The sequence below is a fragment of the Xiphophorus maculatus genome, chromosome 13 (assembly GCF_002775205.1).
Source record: "Xiphophorus maculatus strain JP 163 A chromosome 13, X_maculatus-5.0-male, whole genome shotgun sequence".
Classification (NCBI taxonomy): domain Eukaryota; kingdom Metazoa; phylum Chordata; class Actinopteri; order Cyprinodontiformes; family Poeciliidae; genus Xiphophorus; species Xiphophorus maculatus.
This window is the reverse complement of record NC_036455.1, coordinates 26030170-26054850: the sequence shown is the minus strand read 5'-3', so window position 1 is coordinate 26054850 and position 24681 is coordinate 26030170. Positions and strand designations below refer to the sequence as shown.

Genomic DNA, 24681 nt, shown 5'->3' with positions numbered 1-24681 from the left:
TTACTTGTCACACCTGAAGCCACGCCTTCCACGGCCGCCGTCCCGGAAAAGAAGAAAACTTGGCTTCAAAATAAAAGCCTTATTAGAGGATTTGTGTGAACTATAGATTTAATCCAATATGCACAGATGTGAACCAACCAGGTGTGTGGAGTGTTTGGTGAAAGGCTTCCAGCTGTGCGGCGTCATGCAGCTGCTGCGGCTCTGGCTGTCTTCCCTCTGAGGCAGATGCTGCTCCAGACCGGAAGCAGAGAGCGGCGTGATGCTGCCGGATTGATGCCAGGCTGTCAGAGGACTGGGTGTGCGCGTGTGCGGGCGTGTGTGTGTGTGTGTGGAGGCTGCTGCGTGTTGACACACAGGGCAAAGTTTACTGCCAAGTCTGGATTTCACATCCATCTCTGCGTCAGGACGCGCAGACGGGCTTCAGCAGCGCGCAGAATGTAGCCGCAGTTTGTTGCGCTCATTCTGCCCTCCCAGGTGCCCTCCTCCTGCTTTACTGCCCTCTCTGCACCGAGCCGTCCGCCGGTGACCCGCCGGAACCAGCCGCCATGGGGAATCTGGGCTGCCACCGCTCCATCCCCAGGGACCCCACTGACCTCAGCTGCGGGAAGCGCAAATTCAGCGCCGCATGCAATTTCAGCAACATCCTGGTCAACCACGAGCGGCTCAACATCAACACCGCCACCGAGGAGGAGCTCATGACTCTGCCGGGAGTCAACCGCTCCGTTGCGCAGAACATCGTGGAGTACCGGGACTGCATCGGCGGCTTCAAGAAGGTGGAGGACCTCGCTCTGGTGAGCGGGGTGGGCGCCACCAAGCTGGAGGCGATCAAGCTGGAAATCTGCGTTTCCTCCAGGACCAACTCCTCCCAGCATTCCCCGTCGTCGCTGCGCAGAGACGTGGAGCACCAGCCCTGCACCGGCCTCAACATCAACACGGCCACCGCGGCGCAGCTCATGAGCATCCGCGGCCTGACGGAGAAGATCGTCAGGAACATAGTGGCCTACAGGGCGGAGCACGGGCCGTTCCGGAGCATCGAGGACCTGGTGAGGGTCAGTCACGTCAACAGCTCGCTGCTGGACAAAATCCGCTTCCAGGTGTACGTGGAGCGCTCCAGGGCGCCCTCCACCAACACCAATGGAGGACTGACCGGCACCACCAAGTCCCAGCCGAGCCCCACTTCATTCAGTCTGAAAAGTGACGACCTGGACCTTCCTCCGGGTGGGCCGGCGCAGATCATCTCGGTGCGCCCGAACGTGGAGCCTCCGCTCGGGCTGCGGGACGGGAAGCCCGCGGTGCGCCTGGCGACGTGGAGCCTGCAGGGCTGCTCCTGCGAGAAGGCCAACAACCCGGGGGTCAGGGAGGTGGTGTGCATGACCCTGCTGGAGAATGAGTGAGTAATGCTACAGCACGGCTCTGCAGTGGCGCTTCATAACGTTGATTAAAAATGAACAGAACCAGCTGATTTTACAATAACAGACGCAGGATTCTAACAGTTATTTATTTTCTTCATGTGACATTTTCCTTTAGTTTCTTATTATTAGGTTGGTTTCTATGAGCTTTTGATTTATTTATTTTTACATCATTTTCCGTCCCACAGAAAAAACGGATCTTTTTAATGCATTTTTAGGTTAATCGTTATTTTAAATCATCAAAAAATAGAAACCATAATGGTGGTTCTTTATAAATGGCAACAAATTATATCTGAAATTATAAGTTGCTTTTTTTAAAAAAAACGTTGTGTGACATTTGCAGGTGTTTCCAGACACGTTTTAATCCACTGGTCTCAGGTTTAAATGGCTCTTTTGTCTGTAAAGGCTGTAGAGTCTGGATCAGCATCTGAATCGGATCAGGTTCAGGCCGGTCCTGATGTGCTGCTGGCTCATTCTTAGTTTGAAATTCATCAGAAAATGAATGACAAATGTGTCTCCTACTAGCTTCTGTTTACTGAGGCATCTGTGGATCAAAATATTGAATATTCTTTGTTTTGATGCAATTAATAAATAGGATAAAATCAGATTTAAACTGTATTTTACTGGCTGATCACCAGTTAGAGCCGATCAAAGGGAAATCAGCTGATTCTTTTCTTTATGTGCATCACCATTCTTATCCATAACTGAGACCCAGCCTGGTCGCCTCTATGAATACTTGACAGAATCAATTAGAACCTTTCCCGATTTTATTTGTCATAATAATCTATAAATCTGAAAACACAGAATATTCATTGATCTTTTGGGCTATTGGAATATTTTATTCCAGCAGACACAGTTTGACTTTATCCTAATGTCTACAACAAAGACAAATTGAAAAAAGTAATAATAAAAAAAAAGATAATATGAACAAACTTTGTTCTGTGAAGCGTCCCTATGTGTTTCAGAATGTGAATGCTGAGTAAACAGGAAGTCATTCACTTTTAATCATCTGCTGCTCAGTAATCAGGACAAACCAGGCTGAATGTAGCGATCTCAATCTGCTGTTATTCTGTCTCATCTGCTACTCCCAGTTTTGTTCATAAACAGCTACTATGTTCATCAGGTCTCCCCAGATCACACAAAAAAGGGAGACATCAAATGAAATCCAGTTTGTTTTGTGAGATGTGATGGTGTTTCCGAATGCAGCCTGAATTCAGGTTCTCTTATTTATGTTTCTACGGCTGGACCAGTTGTGTTTAGGCTGTGGTCAGACTGGTCCAGGCAGCCCGTTCTGATCAGGCTGCAGTGACGTTCCTCTCATCCACACTGCTGCTAAGCTCTTCCCTTCCTGGCTCCAATGATCTAACTAGTTTTCTCCTCCCTCTGGGTTCTGCTCGGGATTTATTGCACCTAATTTATCAGGAAATTACCTGACCTGGCGTGGAACTAGAGCAGGTAGAGGTGAAACAACAATGGGTACCAGGTTAAAGGGTACCTTTATGGGTACCTGCAGCCAGGTTCAGATATTCCCTGAAAAGGACAATGAGGGCAGAATATGATGTGCTTTCGCTTCATTCTGGTGAATTGTCAGTGTTTCTCAGGGACTACGTTGTCATCCAGCAGGGCGCCGACAGTCAAATAGAGTCCTGGGTGTGACTAGATTTTCCCAGCCAGTCCCACAGCTGGGAGCTGATCTGCTGAGCCTGAACCTGTTTGGGAGGCAGGAGGGGTGAGGAGAATGTCACAGAGACCTGTTCTCAAAGGAGCATAAATATCTTAATCTGGGATATCATGTGGGATAGAGAGGAGTTTCAGTTTGTTTGAGAGAATGGCACATTGCTGTGGCTCAGGATGACAGCTGATACTAACTGCTCTCACTGAAGGAGAGTTTTGTCACCTGTGCAAAAGTTCTGACTCACCAGAACCAGACCAGAGTCTGGTCCTGAAGCATAGAGCTGCTTCTATCTGTGTTTTTCTTGCCTTTGTCTTGATATCTGAAATCTGATCTAGACGTCTATTAGGTGGAGGAGATCTGGATGAATCGTTCCTCTTTGTCTGGAGGTCTAGTGGACCGCTCTGGGTTTGGCGGTTACCAGGACAACAGGCCTTGTCTGACAGCATTTGTCCTCTGTACCAGTATGTCCAGTAAAAAGAACTCTTGATCAGTTCCTCCAGGATTTCACAGTAATTTTTCTAACTTTTTTTTTTTGCAATCAAAACCGTTTATTTTGTGGAACTACTTTAGAAAGATTTGCAAGGAATTTAATGATATTTTTTCTACATTAAACCCCGTCCAAAGTCAACATATAGAATAAAAAAGAAAAAAATAATCAAGTCGATAGATTACGCACAAACAGTTTTAATCTTTTAAGAAATTAAATCCCTCAATTTCTGTTGCTCGTCACATCGATCCCACATCCAGGTGGGAGTTAGCATCACTGAACATTAATGTTGTAAAGCAGGGGTCTCAAACTCCAGTCGTCGAGGGCCGCAGTCCTGCAACTTTTAGATGTGTCTCTGCTGCACCACACCTGAAAAGAATAATTAGGTCATTAGCAAGGCTGGGAGAACTGATCTACACAAGCAGGAGGTAATTAAGTCATTTCATTCCAGTGTTTTGTACCTGTGGCACATCTAAAAACTGTAGGACTGCGGCTCTCGAGGACTGGAGTTTGAGACCCCTGTTGTAAAGTGTCCTTGGGTGTTTTGAAAGGTGCTGTCAAATAAAATGCATCATTATTATTATTAGTAACACCAATGTTTCTGAACATTTACAAGAAACTCACAATTATGCATTCGTGACAATACATGTGTGGATGTGAATTCTTAGACAGTTTCTGGGGGATGGAGGAGGCAGACATGTTTCAGCCATTCAATCTCTCATGTTGAGCTAAGTGAGTAAGGTGGGTGGAATCAGCTAACTCAGTCACTCAGTCTTTGGTTACCTAGCAACAACCTGTAGCTTTAGCAGCAGCAGTTTCAAGTTTCGTCAGTGTGCCTCAGCTCCTTAAACGTAGAACATAATCGCATGGTGTGAAAAGAACAAACAGCTCTGGAAACAATGGATAAAACAGGAAAAGTCGCTTCGCCAGTTTGACAATAATTCAGAGATTTAAAACAAAAAACTAATCAATAATTATTGATATCAACTCATATGAAATGCTTATGTAATGATACCTCAGCTTTATACAAACTTTTGGGATGAATTAGAGTGCAGACTGTGAACTATACCTTCATGTCCACCATCAGTGTCTGACCTCACCAATGATCTCAGATGGTCAGATGTTGTTAAAAACAGCTAAAGCAGATGGAAACCTTCACAGCTGCTTGCTCTGCAAAGCATGAAGCATCTTCCCATTAAAACGTGTCCATTCAAAATGGAAGTCACTCAAATTCATAAATGTGACCCAGCATCATGTCATTCAAATCAGGATGATTGGTAAAGTAAGCTTCCTGTTTGTGTTATTTGAGCGTAAAGAATGGGAATTTACAGATCTATGTAAATCTATGCAGATCTGTGTTTTGTGTACACAGTCAGGTACAGGCCTGCTGATGAAGATAAACAAACAAAATGACTCATTTAATACAAATATTTACCCTCCACCGAACATCACACTGGCTTAGTGATTAAAACCATTTTCCTCCCGTCCAGAACTCCTCCTTACTCGTCTGATACGGCTTCATGCATCACAACACGCCAACATTTCAACAAATACAAACTATTTTTCATGATCCAGACTCTGTCTGGGTGAAGTGAGAGCGAGCAGAGGCTCCCAGCAGCAGGTTTATGTGGATCAGGTCTGGCGGTTCTCAGCTCTGCAGTCACGGTTTTCTCTCTCTGCTCCTCAGTTTGTGAAAACTGATATTCCACCTTTAATGATGCTCCACGCAGATAACACAACTCTAAATGGAAAATTTTGTTCTAGGACAACAGTGAGGAAATGATGTGTGATTTTCATAACTGATAGGATTCTGCTGAGGATGGTGTAATATACAGAACCATACATATTCTATTCACTTTATTTAACTGAAAATGTTTGCCACAATCTGCAACTGAATTTATTTGTGCAATTCACCAACAATAAGTTGGGCAGAAGACTAAGGGGGAAGGAAAGTGATTTTCATTCATTTAAGTAAATATTCTTAACATTTTTGACCTCTTTAATCTGATGACCTCTGTTCCTAAAATCTAGTAAAGCAAAAACCCAACAACCCTCAGAGGTCACCAAACTAGTAAATGGAGCCCTTATAGGTGGACATTTATTGTATAATTAGGTGGACATTTATTGTATAATTTAGCATTTTTTGTGATAAATTTGTTAACATAACATGAAAAGAATTTAGATTTCTTGTTGTCATGACAACAAGTAGCTTAAAACCCGCCAAAACTGTCTGTATTGTTGGAATTTATAGTTTTACTGTTTTGTCCACATCATTCAATGAGAGCATCAATAAAATGTAAAATATTATTGAATGCAATCACTGTGCAGTTTAGTGATACAAATCAGATTTCTTTAGAGGTGGATTTGTGTTTGCGGCGCAGTCACAGCCTTACAGTTACCTATAAAAGAAGCAATAAATAATAATTATTGTAACATTTATCATTCTCACAATGTTATCACAAAATATTGATTCATGTGTTAGAATAGTCCAGTCAAAGTCCAGCTCTAAATACAACTGAAAATGGAGCAAGATTTGAAAACCTGATGCTCAGATAAACTCTATCCATTCTGACTGAGTTTATCTCTGGTCTCTGGATGTGAAGATCGGCTAGAAACAAACCCCCAAAGACCAGCTGTAGTAGCAGTGAAGCTGGTTCTGCCCAGTTTTTACCTTAGAAACGCAGGTGAGCCAAAACTAATCAGGTTTTTACTTGTAAAAACACATCATTTCCCTTCCTCGTCACTGTTTTATGTTGTTCCACAAAGCCAAATGACAATAAAATACCCTGAAGTTAAAACACTTTCCCCAGACTAAAGCTGAACTTTAAAAACTCTAAACCAGGAAGTTTTCAAACCTACCAAATCAAATCAGATCAGATCAGTTACTGACAAAAACTATTAGAGATGATTAAGATCAGACATCGTAGACAAGCAGACTGAAAGAAGAGCAACTCGGCACTTCTTCAGGTTAAGGTTCCATATCCTAGAGATTCATTAGCAGGTCTGCTGTCCTCTGTTTGCTCACTCTGTGTGAGAAAGACCCAGCCCAGACACACACACACACACACACACACACACACACACACACACACACACACACACACACACACCCACACACACACACACACACACAGGAGCTGAGCTATTTGTCCTCTGGTGTGTGACGTCACACACTCGGTTCAGGCTGGGGTTCAGAAACATTCTGAAAGCAGCAAATAAACTCAGACCTACTGTAGGTGTTCAGTAGTCAGAATTGGCTAAACCAAGGGTGTTCAAAGTAGGGCTCGGGGGCCATTTGAAGCCACTGGACTGATTTTGTGCGGTCCTCCAGTGACAATTCAAGAATTAAATTAAACAAATTAGGACAAAATTTCAACTTTTAAATTAAAATCTCAGCAAAAATGTTAGAAGCAACAGAAATCGATAATCTTTTCCAAGCTTTCTTGGAACTATTGTCATGGTAACCACAACTATCCATGACTTTAACGTACACACTGATGCAGCCAAATCTGCTTTTAATTGCTGTATTAAAACTTGTCTAAATACAACAAAGGTTTTCAAATGTAGACGGACACAGATCCTGTTTTATTGTTTTCTTCAATCAAGTTCAGAATAACAAGCAAACTGAACGTTTTTCATTTAACAAGGAATCATGCAGAAACCATTTGAAGATTTAGAATTATGATCTCGTTCCTTCAAAAACAATCTAATTATCCTATTTGTTTACTTATAATAGTTCGTGCTTAGCTTATTGTTGTGCAGGTAAAAATATGACAACCTTTTGGTGATTTTAGGTTTTAAAAACAATATTTTTGTGGCCCCAGAATACTTTTAGCTCACGTGCCAGACATTTTGGACACCCCTCAGCAGTGTGTGTCGGCTGCCTGCTGTGAGGCTCCTCAGGGTGTTTCTGACAGGAACCAAGCAGGGCGAAGACTTGAGTTTGGATCATGGAGCAAAGACGTCACCATCGTCTCCTCAAAGCCGCCTGCTGCTGCACGGTTTCCTCTGAGGAGAAATCCAAACCATCAGAATTTCTCTGACTGATGGACTTCCAGTGGATCCAGCAGTCTGCTGCATTTCTACCACAACCCGTGGAATCATGGGAAGTCGTTCCGATATTAACGCCTTCCATCATGTCTCGTCTCTTCATCAGACATGTTTCTGCTTCGGTCATGTTACGTTAAGGAGAACCGACTCCTGGGCCGTCGCGCACAGTCCTGGTTCCTGGAAATATTAGTTCTGTTTTTATTTGAATCTCCTCCGCAGAGGTTCAGATCCAGTTGAACAGATGGTTTCTCTGAGTGGACTCATGCTGTGTACATAACGCTGGTTGTGATCCGGTTGGAATGAAACTGGCCTGACTGGCTAAACATGCCGCTGTTCTGCTCACTCCCAGTCTACCTGTGTGAACACACACAGCCGAGGGAAGTGCTTGTTTATTTTATTTGAAGGACACACACACACACACACACAGACAGAGATAGACATTTTTATTGTAAACCTGACTTTTCCTCTAGTTCCTTTGTGTTTGGGATTAGGACATTCATTTTTTTACCAATCAGATTGTGTTGGACTCATCGCCTTTAAAATGACTCATGTTGCATAAATGATGAAGGTGGATATTATGATGAGCATCATTGCTCATCTGTTGGCTTCACATCTATGATGTTCTGCATCAGAGAATCCAGAACTTCCCTATTGGACTGGGAACTGACTGTAGAGGTCACCAAAGGTCACTGAACTCATCATCATGTTCAAGAAAGCAGCATAACCCAGCTGGAAGGAACCATCAGAAGATGGTTCTACTGGGGTCATAATGTCAGTAACTCAGGTTGCTTGTAGGAGTGAAATTATGCTGAGTCGGGACCAAGGCGCCCAAAGTGTTGCAATATCCTCCAAACCATGACAGCAGCACCTGAACCATCGATCCATGCTTTCATGTTATTCACACCAAATTTGAACTTTCTCTAATTTTGATGTTCATAGATGATGTCCTGTGTACCTTAGCAGTTAGCAGCATTTACTGGAGTAAATTTCACCTTTCTGTCATCGTAAACATTCTCCTCTGACCACAGAAATCCACCACACATTTTTGACCAGGCGGTGTTCTGCCCTCTGTTTCATTTTTTCCCACGATTCTCTGTGAGCCTGAAAGACGGTTGTGTGAGAAATTCCCAGGAGATCTGCAGTTTGTGAAATACTCACATTGTGTCTCTTCCCCATTCTGATGTGCAGCTTAACCTTCAGCAGGATGTTGTTCTTTAATCATGTCTGGATGCTGAAGAACATAGACATGTACCTAATAAATTGCCCTATAAATTTATGATTAACTTTCTGATTCCATAACTCATTTCCTACAGGGTATCACAAACTTTTGACCTACCAAGTAGGCCTGTGTTTGTTTGCTCTCTGTTTTTCCAAAGATGTTGTAAGACCTTGTGAGTTTGTCTGAAGTAATGATCCCAGTTTGTCAGTTCCAGATTGAGTTAGCCAGTTGGGAGTGTTTAGAGAAGTGTCCGACTTGAGGTTCTATTTTCAGGCTGCAGTTCTGGCCTGACCCATCTATGGTTGTTGTAAAGCTGCTCTTACACTTGTCCCTGAACACAGAGGCAGTGAAGTGGAAAGGAGCTCAGTCTGTCCGGGTTCAGCCTGCTGTGTGTTCCTGAAGTCCAACTGTTTGGTGGCAAATACAGCATTACCTGCAAATTAATTTAATCTGATACGGACATAAAGGTTCCTGTCAGAAGTTTACAATGGCACAACTGGGCTGAACTTCCAATAATTAATGAGCTAAAAACTTCTCCTGGTATGTGTGTAAGATTACTGTTTCTGTCAGGATGCACTGATTGCAGTTTTCTGGTCAATCTTGATCTTTAAAAAGCCTGAAGTGCTGATTCTGATTTTAGCCAAAACTGATTTTCTTTTTGTCTGAAAAGTGGCTGCATAGTGACAGAGTGACTAACCTGTCCACAGTGGGGTGGCTGGTGTTAGCCACGTCCATGCTAACATCACCTGGTGTCAGTCAGTCTCCTTTCACAGCAGAGCAAAAGAGAGCAGTGACTGATTTTCAGACCTTTGTGGAGGTAGAGAAGATCGGCTGATTACAAATCTGCCAAAACTTATGCTGATCTGAAGATAAACTATGTCAGAAAGGCTTTTTACTCTGTAAGGAAAACAGTTTCTTACAGAGCAGTTATTTGTATATGTAGAACAATCAATATAATAATTAACCAGTCACAGTCCTAAGAAGAGTTGAGCTTTTACCCAGTACATGGTCCTGCCGGGGTCACACTGAGGGGTCACATTGAGATGGATGTGTCTTGCAGGACACACTCATCTCTTCTCTGCTCTCTGACCGTGACATCTGCTTCGCACTTCCTGAACGCTGAGCTACAGGATTGTGGGAGAGTTAAAAAATTAAAACGTCAGGTGGGAGACGCCCAGGATGGGTCACCTGGGTCATCTGACTCAGTTCTTTCTTTGAGTTTATCCGCAACCAGGTTTGGCTTCTGTGTGCTTGAGCCAGACTCTGTGCAGTTCTGAACACAGAAGCAGCTACTTTCCAAATGACCCTTGATTCCATGTTGAACAATCAAAGCTGAATGTGTTGACCCTTTGGACTGTAGATACCAGGGAAGCATTGATTATTCCACCTGCAGGTCACTTTACACTTTAACTGTAAACTCATCAAACCAGTGGTGCCCAAAGTGGGCCCTGGAGGGCCGGCATCCTGCATGTTTTAGTTCTCTCCCTGGTTCAATGATGGCTCATTAGAAGAACAAGAAGGTTGTTACTGGGAGAGTACGTCAGGGAGAGAACGAAAACATGCAGGATTCCGGCCCTGCAGGACCCACTTTGGGCACCATGGCTTAAAGCCTTTCTTTCTTTATATATACTTTATATACTATATATATGACTTATTTTTAATGAAAAATGAGCTTGAATTTCCTCAGAAAAGCAGTGGAACAGGATATTAAACTTTCATAGGATGGATCTTAATGGCAACATATACATAGAAGGCATTCATTGTTTATCCCGCTTCAGGTTTTCACTTCGACTAATGCTTGTGGTTATAATATGTATTGATTTCATATAATAAAATGTGTTGCAATTAATGGAAGGAAACTCTTCATAAGGCGGAGCACCTTCTGGACGTTCAAACTGGACGTGTCTGAATAATTTGAAAAGAGTTTGCTAACCTACAGAAGAGTCAGTAGGTTGTGTGAAGTAGAATATCCAGTTGTTTGTGTTGGGAAGGGAAGGCAGGACAGCTAGTGGAAGCTCCACATGTTTCTTTAATCACATGGCAGATTAACCAGGGTGCAGAAAGAGGGAAAACAAGCAGGAAGTTAACTCTCCAGCATCCTGCTGAGCATGTCACAGCGTCTTTTCCAGCTCCTGCTCGCTAGCTGAGCTCATTCAGAGATACTCTGCTGAGCTAATGTGAACTGCTGGGCAGGCCCTGCCAGACTGGAGGCACTCTGGTCAGTAAAGCGCTCCCAGTCCTATTTTGTATTAAGCAATTCAAGCTTATTTTCCTTCAGCGCATCAGCTCACAGTGAGGTCTAAACACTAATTAGTACAGCTAGCATCAAGACAGAAAGATGGCAGAACATGTGAAGTGGCAATGAAAAGGAGTCATTATCATCAGACTCCTAATCAGAGATTATTTCACTCATAAGTAGTTCCACAGGAGCTTGGTTTGTGGAGCGATGCTCAGGAAGTCTTTGCTGGCTGTACATGATGGGGATATTTTCACATCAACGACTCTCACTTTATGAACAGGCTTACAGAATAATTCACATAAGTGTTAACACAGACATCATTAGCATTTTCTCCTGTTGGTCCCTGTGCAGCGTGATGGAGGTTCCTGATTAAATCTGAAGATGGAACTGAACCACAGGCCTCAGAAAGCAGCTCTCCTCTTCACCACTCCACTCCACTCCTTCAGACTAGCCAGCAGCAATTAGCAAACACCTGGTGGAACTGCTCATCTGCAGTTACAACAAGTATTGCACTGAGCTACTTCTCAGGGCAACGCTGGTAAAAAACATTGTTAAAGGGTTAATAGAGCCATGCTGTGCTCACTTCCTGAAGGAGGAGTTTCAGAAGAAACAAAAGTTTTAAAGAGACAGAGATCCAATTTTAAGGCCCTAAATTACAAAGTCAGGTTTCTTTTAAGTCATGATTGATATTTGGAGCATTTTTATAGCAACTGAAGATAACATAGTTACTTGATTGTACTATAAGGGGACCATTACCAGTACATGTCTAAGCCTAAACCTAACATAAACTGAACTCACAGCTTAGTCCCAAACCGAACTCCTAACCCAAAGCAGCACTGCTTCTTATAGGTCTTGGACTTTGGGCCCCACGAGAAGCAGGGGGTCCCCACGGCACAACACAAATTGTCCTTAAAATGTGTCAAATACAAGGACAAACACACACACACACACGCGCACACACACACACACACACACATAGAATTTTATTACAGCTAACTGCTGTGCTGTTATTTCCTGAAATTGAGAGGTTTTGTCAGGACTTTAAGTGATTCTGATGCAGAAGAGGATCTAGGAAAGAGGAACAACTCCATGTGAGTCTGAAGCTGAAACCTGTGAACTTCTCATCAGATTAGTGTGTACTGTCAGGGCCAGCACGGCCCAGCAGAACCCAGCAGCTCATCTCGTTGATTATACAACCTTGTGTTTGTCCTCAAGCTTGCTGTAATCGGACATGTACTGAAGAAGACATTTGATTTGACTTTATAGCTCTGTGTTTATGTCTCTGCAGCACCAACAGATATTAGAAATAATCTGTGTTGTCAGAGCGACACTCAAGATAAATCTACTTCCTGTTGGTATTTCATGTAATCACAGGATTCGTGTGTGCGTGCGTGCGTGCGCGCATGCGCGTGTGTGTATTGCTCGCCCTTGACTATGTTCATGTTCATTTTGAGTTTTTTATTTTGAGTATACTCTGGGTCAGAGTATGACTTGGGTCAGATCTTTTCCCTTCAGACAGAGCTCATTCTGTTGACCTCTGGACAAGGTGGAGGTGTGTTGATGCACGGCTGCGTCAGGTCAGCTCCAGCTGCGCTGCCTTTGACCCTCAGCCAACAGTAATGCTTCTTTATAGGAGTGTTTGAAGTTGCTGACTACAGTAACAGTGGGAGTGGTAAAGTCTCCTTGTTATCTCACCAACCTATTTCATACACTCAGTTTCCTCAGCAGTCTGAATGCAGGTCCATTGCTCCGTCTTGTACGTGTTTAGTTGAACTAAGATGTTTATGTGAGGCATTAATGTTGATGTTAGTCAGCTTTTACATGTGGAGCAGCAGAGACGTTAGATTAGTTGCAATAAGTGTCAACTGTTTCCATGCCTTCTCACTGGTTTCTGAGTTGCTGTTTTTATTGGCTGCTTGTTTGGCTGCAATCTGTTTTCTAACATGACAATTTGAAAAGTAGGACTGAAAGATTTCCAATATGTTGTTTGGAAAATAATGATAAATAATGATACAAGTATCAATTTTAAAAGTTGTATATAAGATATTATAGCAAATTAGAGATACTCCGAAACATATTAATATCTGTATCGGTTGCAATGCTGAAAAAACATCATAGATCAGGTATAAGTGACAATGTGCCTGATCTAAGTGGGCAGATCTATTTAGTCTAACTCTATGCTTTGAGCAACATCATGCTTTACTATTTATCTTATATTTATAATTTCTATTTGCACTTTCTGAACCATTTGAAAGAAGGTTTGTTACAGTTTATTTTTACATGTTTGACTAAGGTAGTCAACCTGTTGATGTAGTCAGTTTCAATTTTTTTTATTTATTTTATATTGCCTGTTATACTCACTGACTGAACAAATTAAAGATGTTGCTTTTACATGTTTGACCAAGCTTGTAAAGCTGTTGGTGTTAAGTGTTCTGTACTGGTGTAGATTTGCCAAATACATTTGTAATTTAGTACATTTATGTTTGTTTAGACAACTAAACGCTTCAAGTCAATTCAGCTGTTTTTTGTATGTTTATCGGATCGGTAGTAGACCTCAGATATCGGTATTGGTATCGGAAGGGCAAAAAACGGATCAGTCCATCCCAAAAGAAAATCAGATTGTCAATTGGATTTATGTCTGTACTTTGACTAGGCCATTCTAATACCTAAATATGCTTCGAAAACCATTCCATTGCAGCTCTGGCTGGATGAAGGTGAAGCTCCATCCCAGTCTCAGGTCTTCTGCAGCCTCTAACAAGTTTCCCTCCAGCCGTGTCCTGGATTCAGCTCCGTCCACCTGCCCATCATCTCTGTCCATCCTCCCTGCCTCTGCTAAAGAAAAGCATTTTTCACATTTTCTCTTCATTTTCTCATTTTGTCAGAGCGACCAGGATGCCAGCTGGTCCATGTCTGTTCATCACACTTCTGCCTTGAGCACAGAAGGGGAGAAATGATGTGTGTGTGTTACAGTGTTGATCCCAGCAGCTGATTTGCAGCTGACTCATTCACATCAGTGTGTTCCTAGAATACAGCAGGTCAGCTGACTGAAGCTGAGTCTGACAGATAAATCGATCAGTGTGGTGTTTAGTTGTGTGTGTTTTATGGTTTGGATCTGACCTAGCCTCAGCCGAACTGAAGCAGGAAGCAGTCAGCAGGGACTGTCTGCTGCAACGGGAGAAACAGAATGACATTCTGATTCATTCTGCCAGGTTTGGTCTCTGAGCCTGAGTGGAGCCACTGGGCCCCGTTACATGTGTGTGTTTGCGTGTGTGTACAGTCGTGACAGAAGCTGAGCTGTGCTAGTTATTAGGGGCTGCATTTCACCAAGAGAACAGACCCTTACGTAACCTGATTTTATGATTTCAGATTAGATGCTGAGAGGTGAACGCAGTTCAGTCATCATCTCCTTGTGCAACCAACTCAGTTCCACTGTGTTGTAACGCTGTAGATCCCCCAGACATTTACTGCTGCTGCTGCAGGAGCTGTGCATGCTGGGCTGTGTAAACAGCTTCCAGACCTGTAGAAGAACAAAAATATTAGATGCCCACTTTATCCCATTTCTCTCTTCATCTTTAAATGCAGTTTGTTGAGAAAGTCAGAGCAAACGACTCACATAGGAATGCTTCTCCCTTCATGACAAATTGCTTCACAAAGCACTTCCTCTCTTCATGGCCGAATGGAGTTAGAGGAAAAGATTCAGGGCCGCTCCGAAATTGACTGCTTTTTATTGTGCTGACTGTTGGTTTGGAAAACGAGTTGGAATGAAAACAGATAAAGGTTTATTGGGCTGTAAAGTTCCTTGTCCTGCAGTCCAATAACACGTCTGCACCTTTAATTTAGGACTCTCCCCTGTTGTGCAACAATAGGCCTGGTTTGGCTCTGAATATTTAATAATAAATGCCAGACATGGTTAATAAAATGAGTAATTTAGATGAGAATAATCAAGTTGGGATGCCAGCAGATTATCAGAAAGAATAGACAAATAGTTTCAGTCTCAGTTCATTTGTTATGAAAGCTTCATGAAGTTTAGGTAGGGATATACTGTATGTATGTATATATATATATATATATATATATATATATATATCTGCTGGACAAAATATTATGTCTTTGAAAAAAAGGTTTGATTTATGCTAAACTATTACACTATATAAATGTAAAAGTTGCTCCTTCTCTCATTGCAGGATCAAGATGGTGGCCGTGCAGGACCTGGTGGAGCGGGAGGCCCTGGATAAGGTACGGTCAGCCCCGGTCCAAATGGTTTAACTGGAGATGACTGGTGTGAATGGAATGAACTGCTTTACTTCTTTTATTGCTATCTAGCTGTTTATCACCAGTGAAGCACAGACTAACAGAGAAAAACATCTTCATTATGAACCTGGACTTTATTCAGATTAGCTAACAGCTTCATCTGGATTTAGTTCAGTACAATTCAGAAATACTTTATTTTCATCCCAAACAAATGAAAACAGCAGAGACGATATTCTTTGCTGTAGCTGCTATCAACCAAGTGTCTTGAAAGAGTGGATGGGGGCTGGAAGGATCTCCACTAGCAGTCAGTTTTGCAGCTAATCTAAAGACCTGTCTGACCGAAGACTGTTGCTGTATGAAGACATGCTAACAGTGCAGTATCCACGGTAACGTGTCCTGGATGACTCCATCAGTTAGCAGCTCTGCTGATCCACCTCACACACCAATCAACTCAGCTTCAGGTTGTGGAGGCTGTGGCTCCCAATCACAGCTCCCCAGTAACTCCTACATTACCCAGCCAACCAGTATAGAATCCTCAGAGGCAGCCTTGCCATTACACCATGACAGAGGATTGTGAGCCCCCTTCTCCCTGCTAGAGGCCTGTCTCCCATGGCAACGCCAGAGTGGCTTGTCCAGCTCTCCCACAGTTGGTTCCAGAGCCCAAGCTGTGTGTGGAGGTGAGTCCTGTTGTTTGGTAGCTGGTACCAACCTCACACACCAGCTATGGCAGGTTGTGTTGGTGTGTGTTGCCACGCCAACAGTCCCAGTCGCACTGGCAGCTGGTGGACCCTCATGGAGGGGCCTTCCTGTGGGAGCCAGAGCGCCCCCATCAGGCCTGACGTCCCTCTGGGTCAGGTTCAAGATATTAGTCTCAACTTGCTCCAAATCTCTTCCAGGCTCCATCAGATCATTTGAGGTGGGAAAACGTCAAGACTGAAGACTCCACATTTTCTGTCTGCTCAGACAGATATACACAGACAAACACAATCATTAATATCTGGAGAATCTTCTCTAGTCACATCATTCTCTCCAATTATGGAATAAATATGTAGGCCATCTGCATTAATGAACAAATGTTGCTGCCTCTATAAAATGTTGAGAGCTTAAAAGGCCAATTTTAGCAGCATCACATGTCCGTTCTAAGCCTCCACACACCCACATGCACACACACATCGCACTCTGGTAATGTCACTCTGTCCTAGACACTCTAACTCTGTCTAACCTTGGCTGAGAAATGAGAGCTCTGTGTGAGGGAAGTAGGTCAGCAGCGGTGTGGGATGAGAGCGAGGCAGTGCAGGGATGGAGAAGCTTCAGCCCACACTCACGTCGTTTTACCTCCACCAACCTCCACCGCTGCCGTTTTTAATGCCTGGCTGCATGAGAAGTACAGATTATATTCAGAAAAAAAGTTGTTTCTTTCTGCTCTATTATTATGTCAGTTAGATTTATGGAAAGTCTTTAAAAGAAAACTACTGTGTTTTCCATTTTGTCCATTTACTCATAAGAATGGACAAACTGTAGCAGTAAAACACTGCTGCCATATTAAATGAGTCTTCAATAACAGTAGAAAAAGTGCCTTCCAAAACTATAATCAAATCAAAAAAGAGAGCAATAAGGAAAATACAAGTACATTTGTTTTTCTCACTTATTTCAGAAAGTGAAACTCATGTATTATATTGATTTGTTACACAGTCAAATATTTCAAGCCTTTATTTCATGTAATTTTGATGATTATTTGTTAGTGAAAACCCAAAGTTCAGAGTTTCAGAAAGTTAGAACATTGTGAAAAATTCAAATCTCTTAGAGAATCAATAGTGTTCAGATCAAGAGGAAGATTAGAGACACCAGAAACAATAATTCCATAATAATAATTCTTGTGGAATGACTTGCCAAAAAAGCTGAGGTAATAATATTTCACAACTGAAGAATAATTCTAAGGAATACATCTTTGAATCTTATAATAATCTGAGAGATTAGATAAAATGATAATTTATTGTATCTCCTGATGCTCATTATGAATATATAATTGTGCATATTTTTGCTGGCTGTTTGTTGAGATCAGTCACACACACGGAGTGTGTGTCTGCTTTGGACTGTTGTCCAAAACAGACACTTGGTTGCTCAGGAAGCTTCTGTCTGTGGTTGGGTGTCTTCCTCATTATTACTCATACTGAAAAATAGTATGTGAGTATTAGCATAACTAATGTAATTAGTGGATAAACAAACACACACACACATAGACATGACAGGGTTTGTTTTGCATACTAACTAGCCACTCCAGTTGTGTACCACCACAGCTCATGTTCATGTTTGGCCATTGAACGTTGTGAAGGAGGACAAACGATGACGAGTCCGAACCAAGGCAACACGGAACAATTCATCTGGGTCAATGACGTCACTGTCGTCTTCTTGTGAACTTCCACAAGCTAATTCTTTGTTCTCACAAGAAAACAAGAACTGTGATCTGATGGAATATTTTTCAGCATTCATCAGGATTGCTGGTTCTTTTGTTCATCAGAGGGGATCCAAACAAGTCCTGCTACCCAAATCTAACCCCGTCGTTTCCTCCATCATTACAAACGCTTAAAGATCCAGATGTTGCTACCGAAACAGAGAGCAGTGATATTTGCTCAGCTGAGCTCACTGACTGGCTGGAACCTTTGTGTCTGGTTCACATCCAGTTCTGTTAAATTAGAGGATTAAAAACAAACTGTGATATTAAAAGATTCATTCTCAGGAAGCATTTTTAATATTTTCAGCAAAATCTAGGTGAGACATTTAAAAGGATAAGGTTTATGTGATTACTCTCTCTGGTTTGGAGTTAGTGCTGGTTAACTCATGGAGAAATGATACAGTATTAGCATATTTGCTTTATCACAACCTGAGAAAGTAAGAAATTCTGTTGGGTAGGTCAGAAAAATACCCAGGAATGCCCCTTTAATTGAAATTCATCTTGAAATCTTCAAGGCCTCACCCCAAAATCCAACATGTCTTCCTTCTTTCATAAAAGGTGTTGCTAGCTTATGTATTACATGTATCACATGGAATCAGAGAAGCAGTTCAATCTGCATAACAGTTAAAAGTACAGAATCCAGATAAAGGCGGTCACTGTTTTGTGATGCTAACAGTTGTTAGCTTTATTAGCGGCCAGAGGAATCGGCAAATCCTGCTGATCTACTGCTGTCTACCTGAAACCCTGTTAAAGTGGATGTTATTAGACTTCCAACTTCAGAGTTAAACAGAACCAGTCACTGGTTCAATGCTTTTAATATCTCTGTCTTTTCACCAGTCACATAAATCAACCATGAAAAGCTGGGCTCCAGAGTAAGACATGAACCTGGCCCGGTGCAGTCCAGTCCTGTCCAGTCCAGTCCAGGTCTCACAGTAAAGCATCCTGGCACTGCTGGGCTGCCTGCCAGGATGCTGGCTCCATGCTGTGTGTGCACTTTACAACACTCAGAGTGAATTATGAGGCTGTTTTGTGTTTTGGCAAAATAATACTTGTAAGCGGTTCACTTTTCTGTACCCGACAGGCTCAGTGGCCCCTGGAGATGGTGCCTGAGAAAAAATCCTGTTTCAGGTTTCCACCTACTGGGAACCGAAAACTGCTCTGTCATCGGTTTTATTACTTCCGCTGTGACAGCTGAGTGAACGCAGAGTCCTGCTCAGCTAGCCAAAGTTCTCTGCTTCTGAACAGAACCTCCTTTAGGATCAAAAAATTCCAACCTAACATGATCCTCTGTTTTCTCTCTAGGAAGTGAATGAAGCTCATTTGAACTGGTTCCTGTTACCTTTAGATTAGCTAGAGAAAGCCTGTCCAAGATTAAATGACAAACATTTAAAGAGACACACCCATTCATGCAAAGGTCACTTAAAACCAGGATTGTGTTGTGACAAATGAGACGGTGACAAATGAAACTTAACTGTGATTACAAATCATTTGTAATTAGATTTTAGCAATTTAAATTTATAATGAGTATTAAAACTAACTTTGAAGTCAGAAAAATGAAATGGCGTAAAGCTGACTCTGCTACTAAAGTCAGTTTGGTTCCTTGCCAGCGTAATGATGTCATCAACATTGACAGCTGCAACAGTAAGAGTAATATCTGCTTTACAGTACAGGATCAGTAGGATTAATAATCATCCTGACAGCTGTTAGCTTTAGAATCCTGAAAGTTGAAAAAGCTTCTCTGTTCATTCTGTCCACTTCAGTCTTTGTGCTTAGCTTAACCTGGAGTGTTTGTTTCTGGTCTCTCAATCCGGGATCCCATATCAAGACAAAGCATGATGTTGTGGTTTATTTTTAAGTGCAATAAAACAATAGATCAGTCCCTCACATGCTAGACTCATGCTGTAGCTGTAGCAGTAGCTATAGCATAGATACGCCTACAAACAGCCTCATATTAGTCTGGGCCTTCACAGTAAGGACCCCGATGTGTGTTGTGTGTGTGGGTGGGGTCCGTCTGAACTTCCTGGTGTTCCACATGGAACTCCTGCTCTGATTGACCTGTAAGCCTTTCTGAACATGTTTGTTTCCTTGTGCTGTGATGGAGGAACTGCTACCTGTTCTCCGGGACATAACTGCTGATCAGCTCAGTGTTCGCTCATGTCAACATCAGGAGCTTCCTCTCTGGCTGTGTTTGCTCTGAGGCTGCCTGGATGAACTCCAGTAACCTCACACCAGGCTACTGGAGTTCACTGAACTCTGTATTGTCTCAGAAACACATAGCTGACAAGCAGTTAATCTGCCCCCTAGTGTTAGGCTGAAGCCAAGCTGTAAAATGCTGCACTTAATCATGTGGTTTTGAGTTGGTGTTTAATTTGTTGATAACTGTATTTTCCATGCTTTGTACTGTATGACACAACTCCTAACACAAGACCTATTCTTTACATCAACACATGATACAATGTTACCGTACATGCCTTATCATCTCATCATACTGCTTATGCTTCTAGGGTCTCTGATTTATGCAGGGGTATAAGGTCGAGTTAAAATACAGTAGCTTTCAGCTTCCACAGTATATTAACACAAAAATATGAAGCAAACACAAACAGTTAAGTTGTAAAGTCTTGGTATGCCATGTTTTGGTAAGCTGTAGTTGTTCTACATGCAGTGAAATATCTGGCTGGATCATTAAGACTAAGGTAGCTTTGCTTTTTTAAATTTTAAGTTAAAAATGAAACTCTTCCTACTGGAAGAGTTTGCTGATTTGTTTCCAGATACCATGCCGTTAGGAGCTGTTATATGTGGCTGTTCTGTGGTTCTGACTCAGCTTCCTGTGTGTTTTGTTCCAGTTCTGTGTGGAGTTGAACCAAGGAACCCTGGCCAGCGTACGGACGTGGAAATGGCCCCGAGGCGTGTGGAAAAGCATCGTTTCTGAGAAGCCCACTGGACGCTCCAGCAAGGTATGGAAGTCTCCATATCACAAACCCAGATGCTCCGAGACATGAACACCTACAGAAAGCAGAACATTTGATCCAATTTATTTATTTAATTTTAAATGGTCACCTTGCTTCCTCTAACAAGCCAATGCCGTGTGTTGATAATGAAAAGCTCCATTTGAATATAAACAAGAACTGGGTCAACCTTGTGGTCTATCATGAGAGATGGGTGGTTGATATGACAACAAGAGCTGGGCATGATTAACTCCAACAGTCTGATGGGAATGATGGACTTTTGATCGTTTACTGATCAGCGTTTACATTAGCATCAAGTATCCCATTGAGTTGCTGATCAAGGCCGTCTGCAAATTAATACTAATTTGTTTTACTCCACCACTGTCGCTATGACCTGGTAGAGTTTGTGGGTGATGTGTTCACTGATCAGAAAAAGACAGGATTTTTAAAATTTCTAACCACCTGGTCATCAGTCGGTGCTGATCAAGCTGAAAACACTGAGCAGCAGTTTTTGTTTTATTATCGGTGGATCTTCAGGTGAAACTGAGCATGTGATTGGTGGGAATCAGCATGGTTTTCCTCTGAAACCCCAATCTGTCTCTCTGCTCTCCTGGGATCGTCTTTGGTGGGATTTTTCTGGGGGGTTTTTTCATCCTTTTGTTTTTGTTATTTTATTAATTTATGACAAACATTTTATATTTTATGTTATGGTAATGTAAATGTAGTAATACGTCATTAGACGACATCTGCTGTACTGCAGAGACATAAAGGAGAGCAGACTAATACCTGGTGAAAGCAGTTTACTGAAGTAAGAAAGCTATTTATGGACCTGACTTTTACTGTTTATTAATCATAACTCTAGTTTCATATTCCTACCATAACTAGCTATCAATACAATCAGCTGTTTTAGTTGCAACAAAAAATCATTTTCAATTTTTATTTAAAGTTCTAGATGAGCTGCTGATCTGGTTTTTTCTTCATACAATGCATTATTTTCTACTTTGCTTTTTTATTATTAGCATTTCTGTTCTGTTCATTTTCAGCAGAAGAGCCAGTCTTTGATTGGCCGGAGTTTTCAGTTTAAACCAGCAGAAACTGGATCAGTGGGAGAACAGTGTGACTGGATGCCTCTGTTAGCAGCAGCTGATTCCTCCTGTGGTTGGAAAGAACTAAAAAAATTTTAATTCATGTTCCCATCAATTTCAGGAAAATGAACTGAAAATGTTCTCCTTTGTATTAACGTCACTTTGTTTACAGTTTTGGTCAGAAGTTAGCATGAACATCAACGCTTTAGGCTTTCAATCATTTATCTTAATCGCTTCTTAAAATGATTATATAATGATCAACTGATAAGAATTAGGTGTTTTATTTTCTGCTCCTGGCCTAACATCCTAACTAGGAATGCACCAATTGCAGTTTTGTGGCCGACCTCTGATCTTTAAAAAGCCTGACCTGCTCATTCTGATTTTGGCCGACAGCCATTTCCCTTTTGTCTGAAAAGTTGCTAAATTATTTGGCAGCAGTGAGGTGACTGTGACCTGGTCTGTCGGTTATCTCTCTCTCACAGCAAATAAAAAGGAGACAGTAGGGGGTTTTGATACCTTTTCGGAGGAAGATAGTAATAGAAAGGTGTAAATAGGTTGCCATGGATTCTAATTAAAGACTCTGTTTCTCCTCATTCTCTATTTGCAGGGAGCGAGTTACTCTGGCTTTCTGTGGGACAGCTCATCTGGAATCGATCTGAAGGATGCTGTGGTCCTCGACCATCCTGTCGTCAACGGCAACGGAAATCATGCACACCCTCAGCTGTATCTGGCGCACTTTTTAGTAAGTTGTATTTAGCTAAAAAAAAAACACACGTTTTTGAGTTTGAACTGGAGCTGCTTGTTTTGTGAAGCACCACAAGATGAAGTTGTGAGTCTAACTGAGAACCTTTTATTCTCACTAATGTGAGTGTTGGAGTCATTTGGAGCTGGTTCACAGAGGCAGCTGAGTCCCAGCGTCTACACGACTTAATCTGCATAGGGGGAATCAAGTGATCGATTTAAAAAAAAAAAAGGTCAGGAATAAAGCATAAAAAAAATGTAGGAGTAATTATCTTTAATGTTCCAAAGAAGAAAATGGAGCTCTGCTGGTAAAGAAACAGCCTGCAAAAAAGAAATGATTGAGTGAGTGTGTGTTTTGTGTTTGCTGACTGATCGTGCCGTTCAGGTTGGTTCTGTGGAGCTGACGGTGGTGAGCGTCCACATGCAGAGCACCGCCTCAGCAGGGGAGTCCAGCAGTAAAACCCACCAATCAGGCGAAGACAAGGGGCAACACCTCTTTCCCAGCATCCAGGAAACACTCAGAGGTCAGTCTGAACTCCCAGAACCAGATCCAAACAGCAGCCTCCTTCCTGTAGAGAGCTGGAGCCTGACCCTGTTGCCATGGCTTCCTCTGCAGGTGAGAAGGAGCTGGTCGTACTGGGACACTTTGGCTCGTCACCACAAAGCTCTGAGTTCGACGTCCTGAGGAAGGAGAAGCTGTGTCCTCTGGTACCGTCCAGCCAGTTCACTAACATTAGCACCCGCTGCCCTCAGGGCACGCTGTGCCTGGACAACATCTGGATCAGCCGCTCCCTCAAGAAGATCTACTCAGGTCAGTTCCTCTTCCTTGCGGTTTTTATGGTGACACAGTGTGAGGAGGAAGTTATTATATATTAAAATGTAAATAATTATATATAATTATTCTGGGTTGAAATAATAGAACACGATCACTGTCCAATTTTCACAAACTTTGAAAGACCTTCAGAAAATCTGCAGAATGCTGCAGTTTAAACCCATTACTAGAAAATGTGGCTCCTTGGAACAAAACTATAAAGAAATAATCGTCTGCTCATGTTTCTCTGACATGTCTTCAGCTTCTTAGTTTTTGGGTTTTGATCTTAAATCTGCTCCTCTGGCAGGTCACTGCATGGTGGTGCGGGAGGGCTTGACTAATCCCTGGATCCCAGATAACTGGTCGTGGGGAGGCGTGGCGTCAGATCACTGCCCAGTGGTGGCTGAGTTCTACATCGACCTGTCTTCTAAGGAGATGAGCAGGCCTGCCATGGCGGCGGTGGACAGAGACATGATGCCTAAACACGAGCGATGACAGTGGTCACGGTTAAGATGGCGAGTGGGCGGGCCATCTGGGTGGATGGACCCTGCTGGAGCACAGCTTCCCCATGAATGTGAAGAAGTGCAGAGACGCCTTCTGAGTTTCAATATCTATCCTAGTAACTGCTAAGTCATTAAGCCATAAAAATGTTCAAGTATATGTAGACAATGTACTTTAAGAAGAAATGTGCCAAGCATTTTCTATGTGTAAATAAAGAGAAATGATTAGATCTTTATATTATATCTATGTAATGTCTGTCTGAATGAGCCTGCTGCTCAGAGCAGTGAACTTTTCCTCATCTCCTTTTTAGAGGATGTTACACACAACTTATTACTGCTGCTCTTAAGGAATGAAGCACAGCTTTTCAGACCATGTTAGCTTCGCAGTACTGTGGAAAACAGAAAATGTACTGCAAGGAACTACTAGTCCAGCTAAGCCTCATCAGATCTTGGGACTTAAAATCATTTTGGCATCATGTGAAGATCAAGGCAGAACTCAAGAACTAAGATATCAATCACTGTCTTTATCAGCTTAGTTTGGATGTGAGGAAACTATCACACCAAGAAGTGCTTGTGAATTGTTTAGTGCAGGCCATCTGCAATGTTTACAATTCAGAGGCACTTCTGTTTCATTTCTAAAAAATGAACTTTATCATGAGCTGCAGAATCCTATATGAACCTTTGGAAAATATATCTGGCTTCATATGCAAGTCAGCTCACTTCTCTCCCTTCAGTTCTCCATCTTTGCTTTTTCCCTTTGAGATGGATTTCTCTGAACAGGAGGAGGAGTTGTGAACAATGACATCCACTCCATGCT

General features: G+C 42.3%; 1 protein-coding gene across 1 annotated transcript; it reads left to right on the top strand.

Annotated features, from left to right (window-relative positions):
- Positions 1-298: 298 nt before the first annotated feature.
- eepd1 (endonuclease/exonuclease/phosphatase family domain containing 1) lies at positions 299-24105 on the top strand. The gene is made up of 7 exons (XM_005804482.2): positions 299-1390; positions 15264-15315; positions 20626-20736; positions 22420-22554; positions 22939-23077; positions 23170-23364; positions 23672-24105. Exons 1-7 carry the CDS (start codon positions 546-548, stop codon positions 23857-23859), a joined length of 1665 nt encoding a protein of 554 aa, XP_005804539.1. The 5' UTR covers positions 299-545; the 3' UTR covers positions 23860-24105.
- The last annotated feature ends 576 nt before the right edge of the window (positions 24106-24681 follow it).

Excerpts from the sequence above, each read along its gene's own strand:
- eepd1 (XM_005804482.2), top strand. The coding sequence starts at position 546 with ATGGGGAATCTGGGCTGCCACCGCTCCATCCCCAGGGACCCCACTGAC. Across the intron at positions 15,316-20,625 it reads AGCGGGAGGCCCTGGATAAG|TTCTGTGTGGAGTTGAACCA; the intron begins GTACGGTCAGCC and ends GTTTTGTTCCAG. Across the intron at positions 23,078-23,169 it reads CATCCAGGAAACACTCAGAG|GTGAGAAGGAGCTGGTCGTA; the intron begins GTCAGTCTGAAC and ends CTTCCTCTGCAG.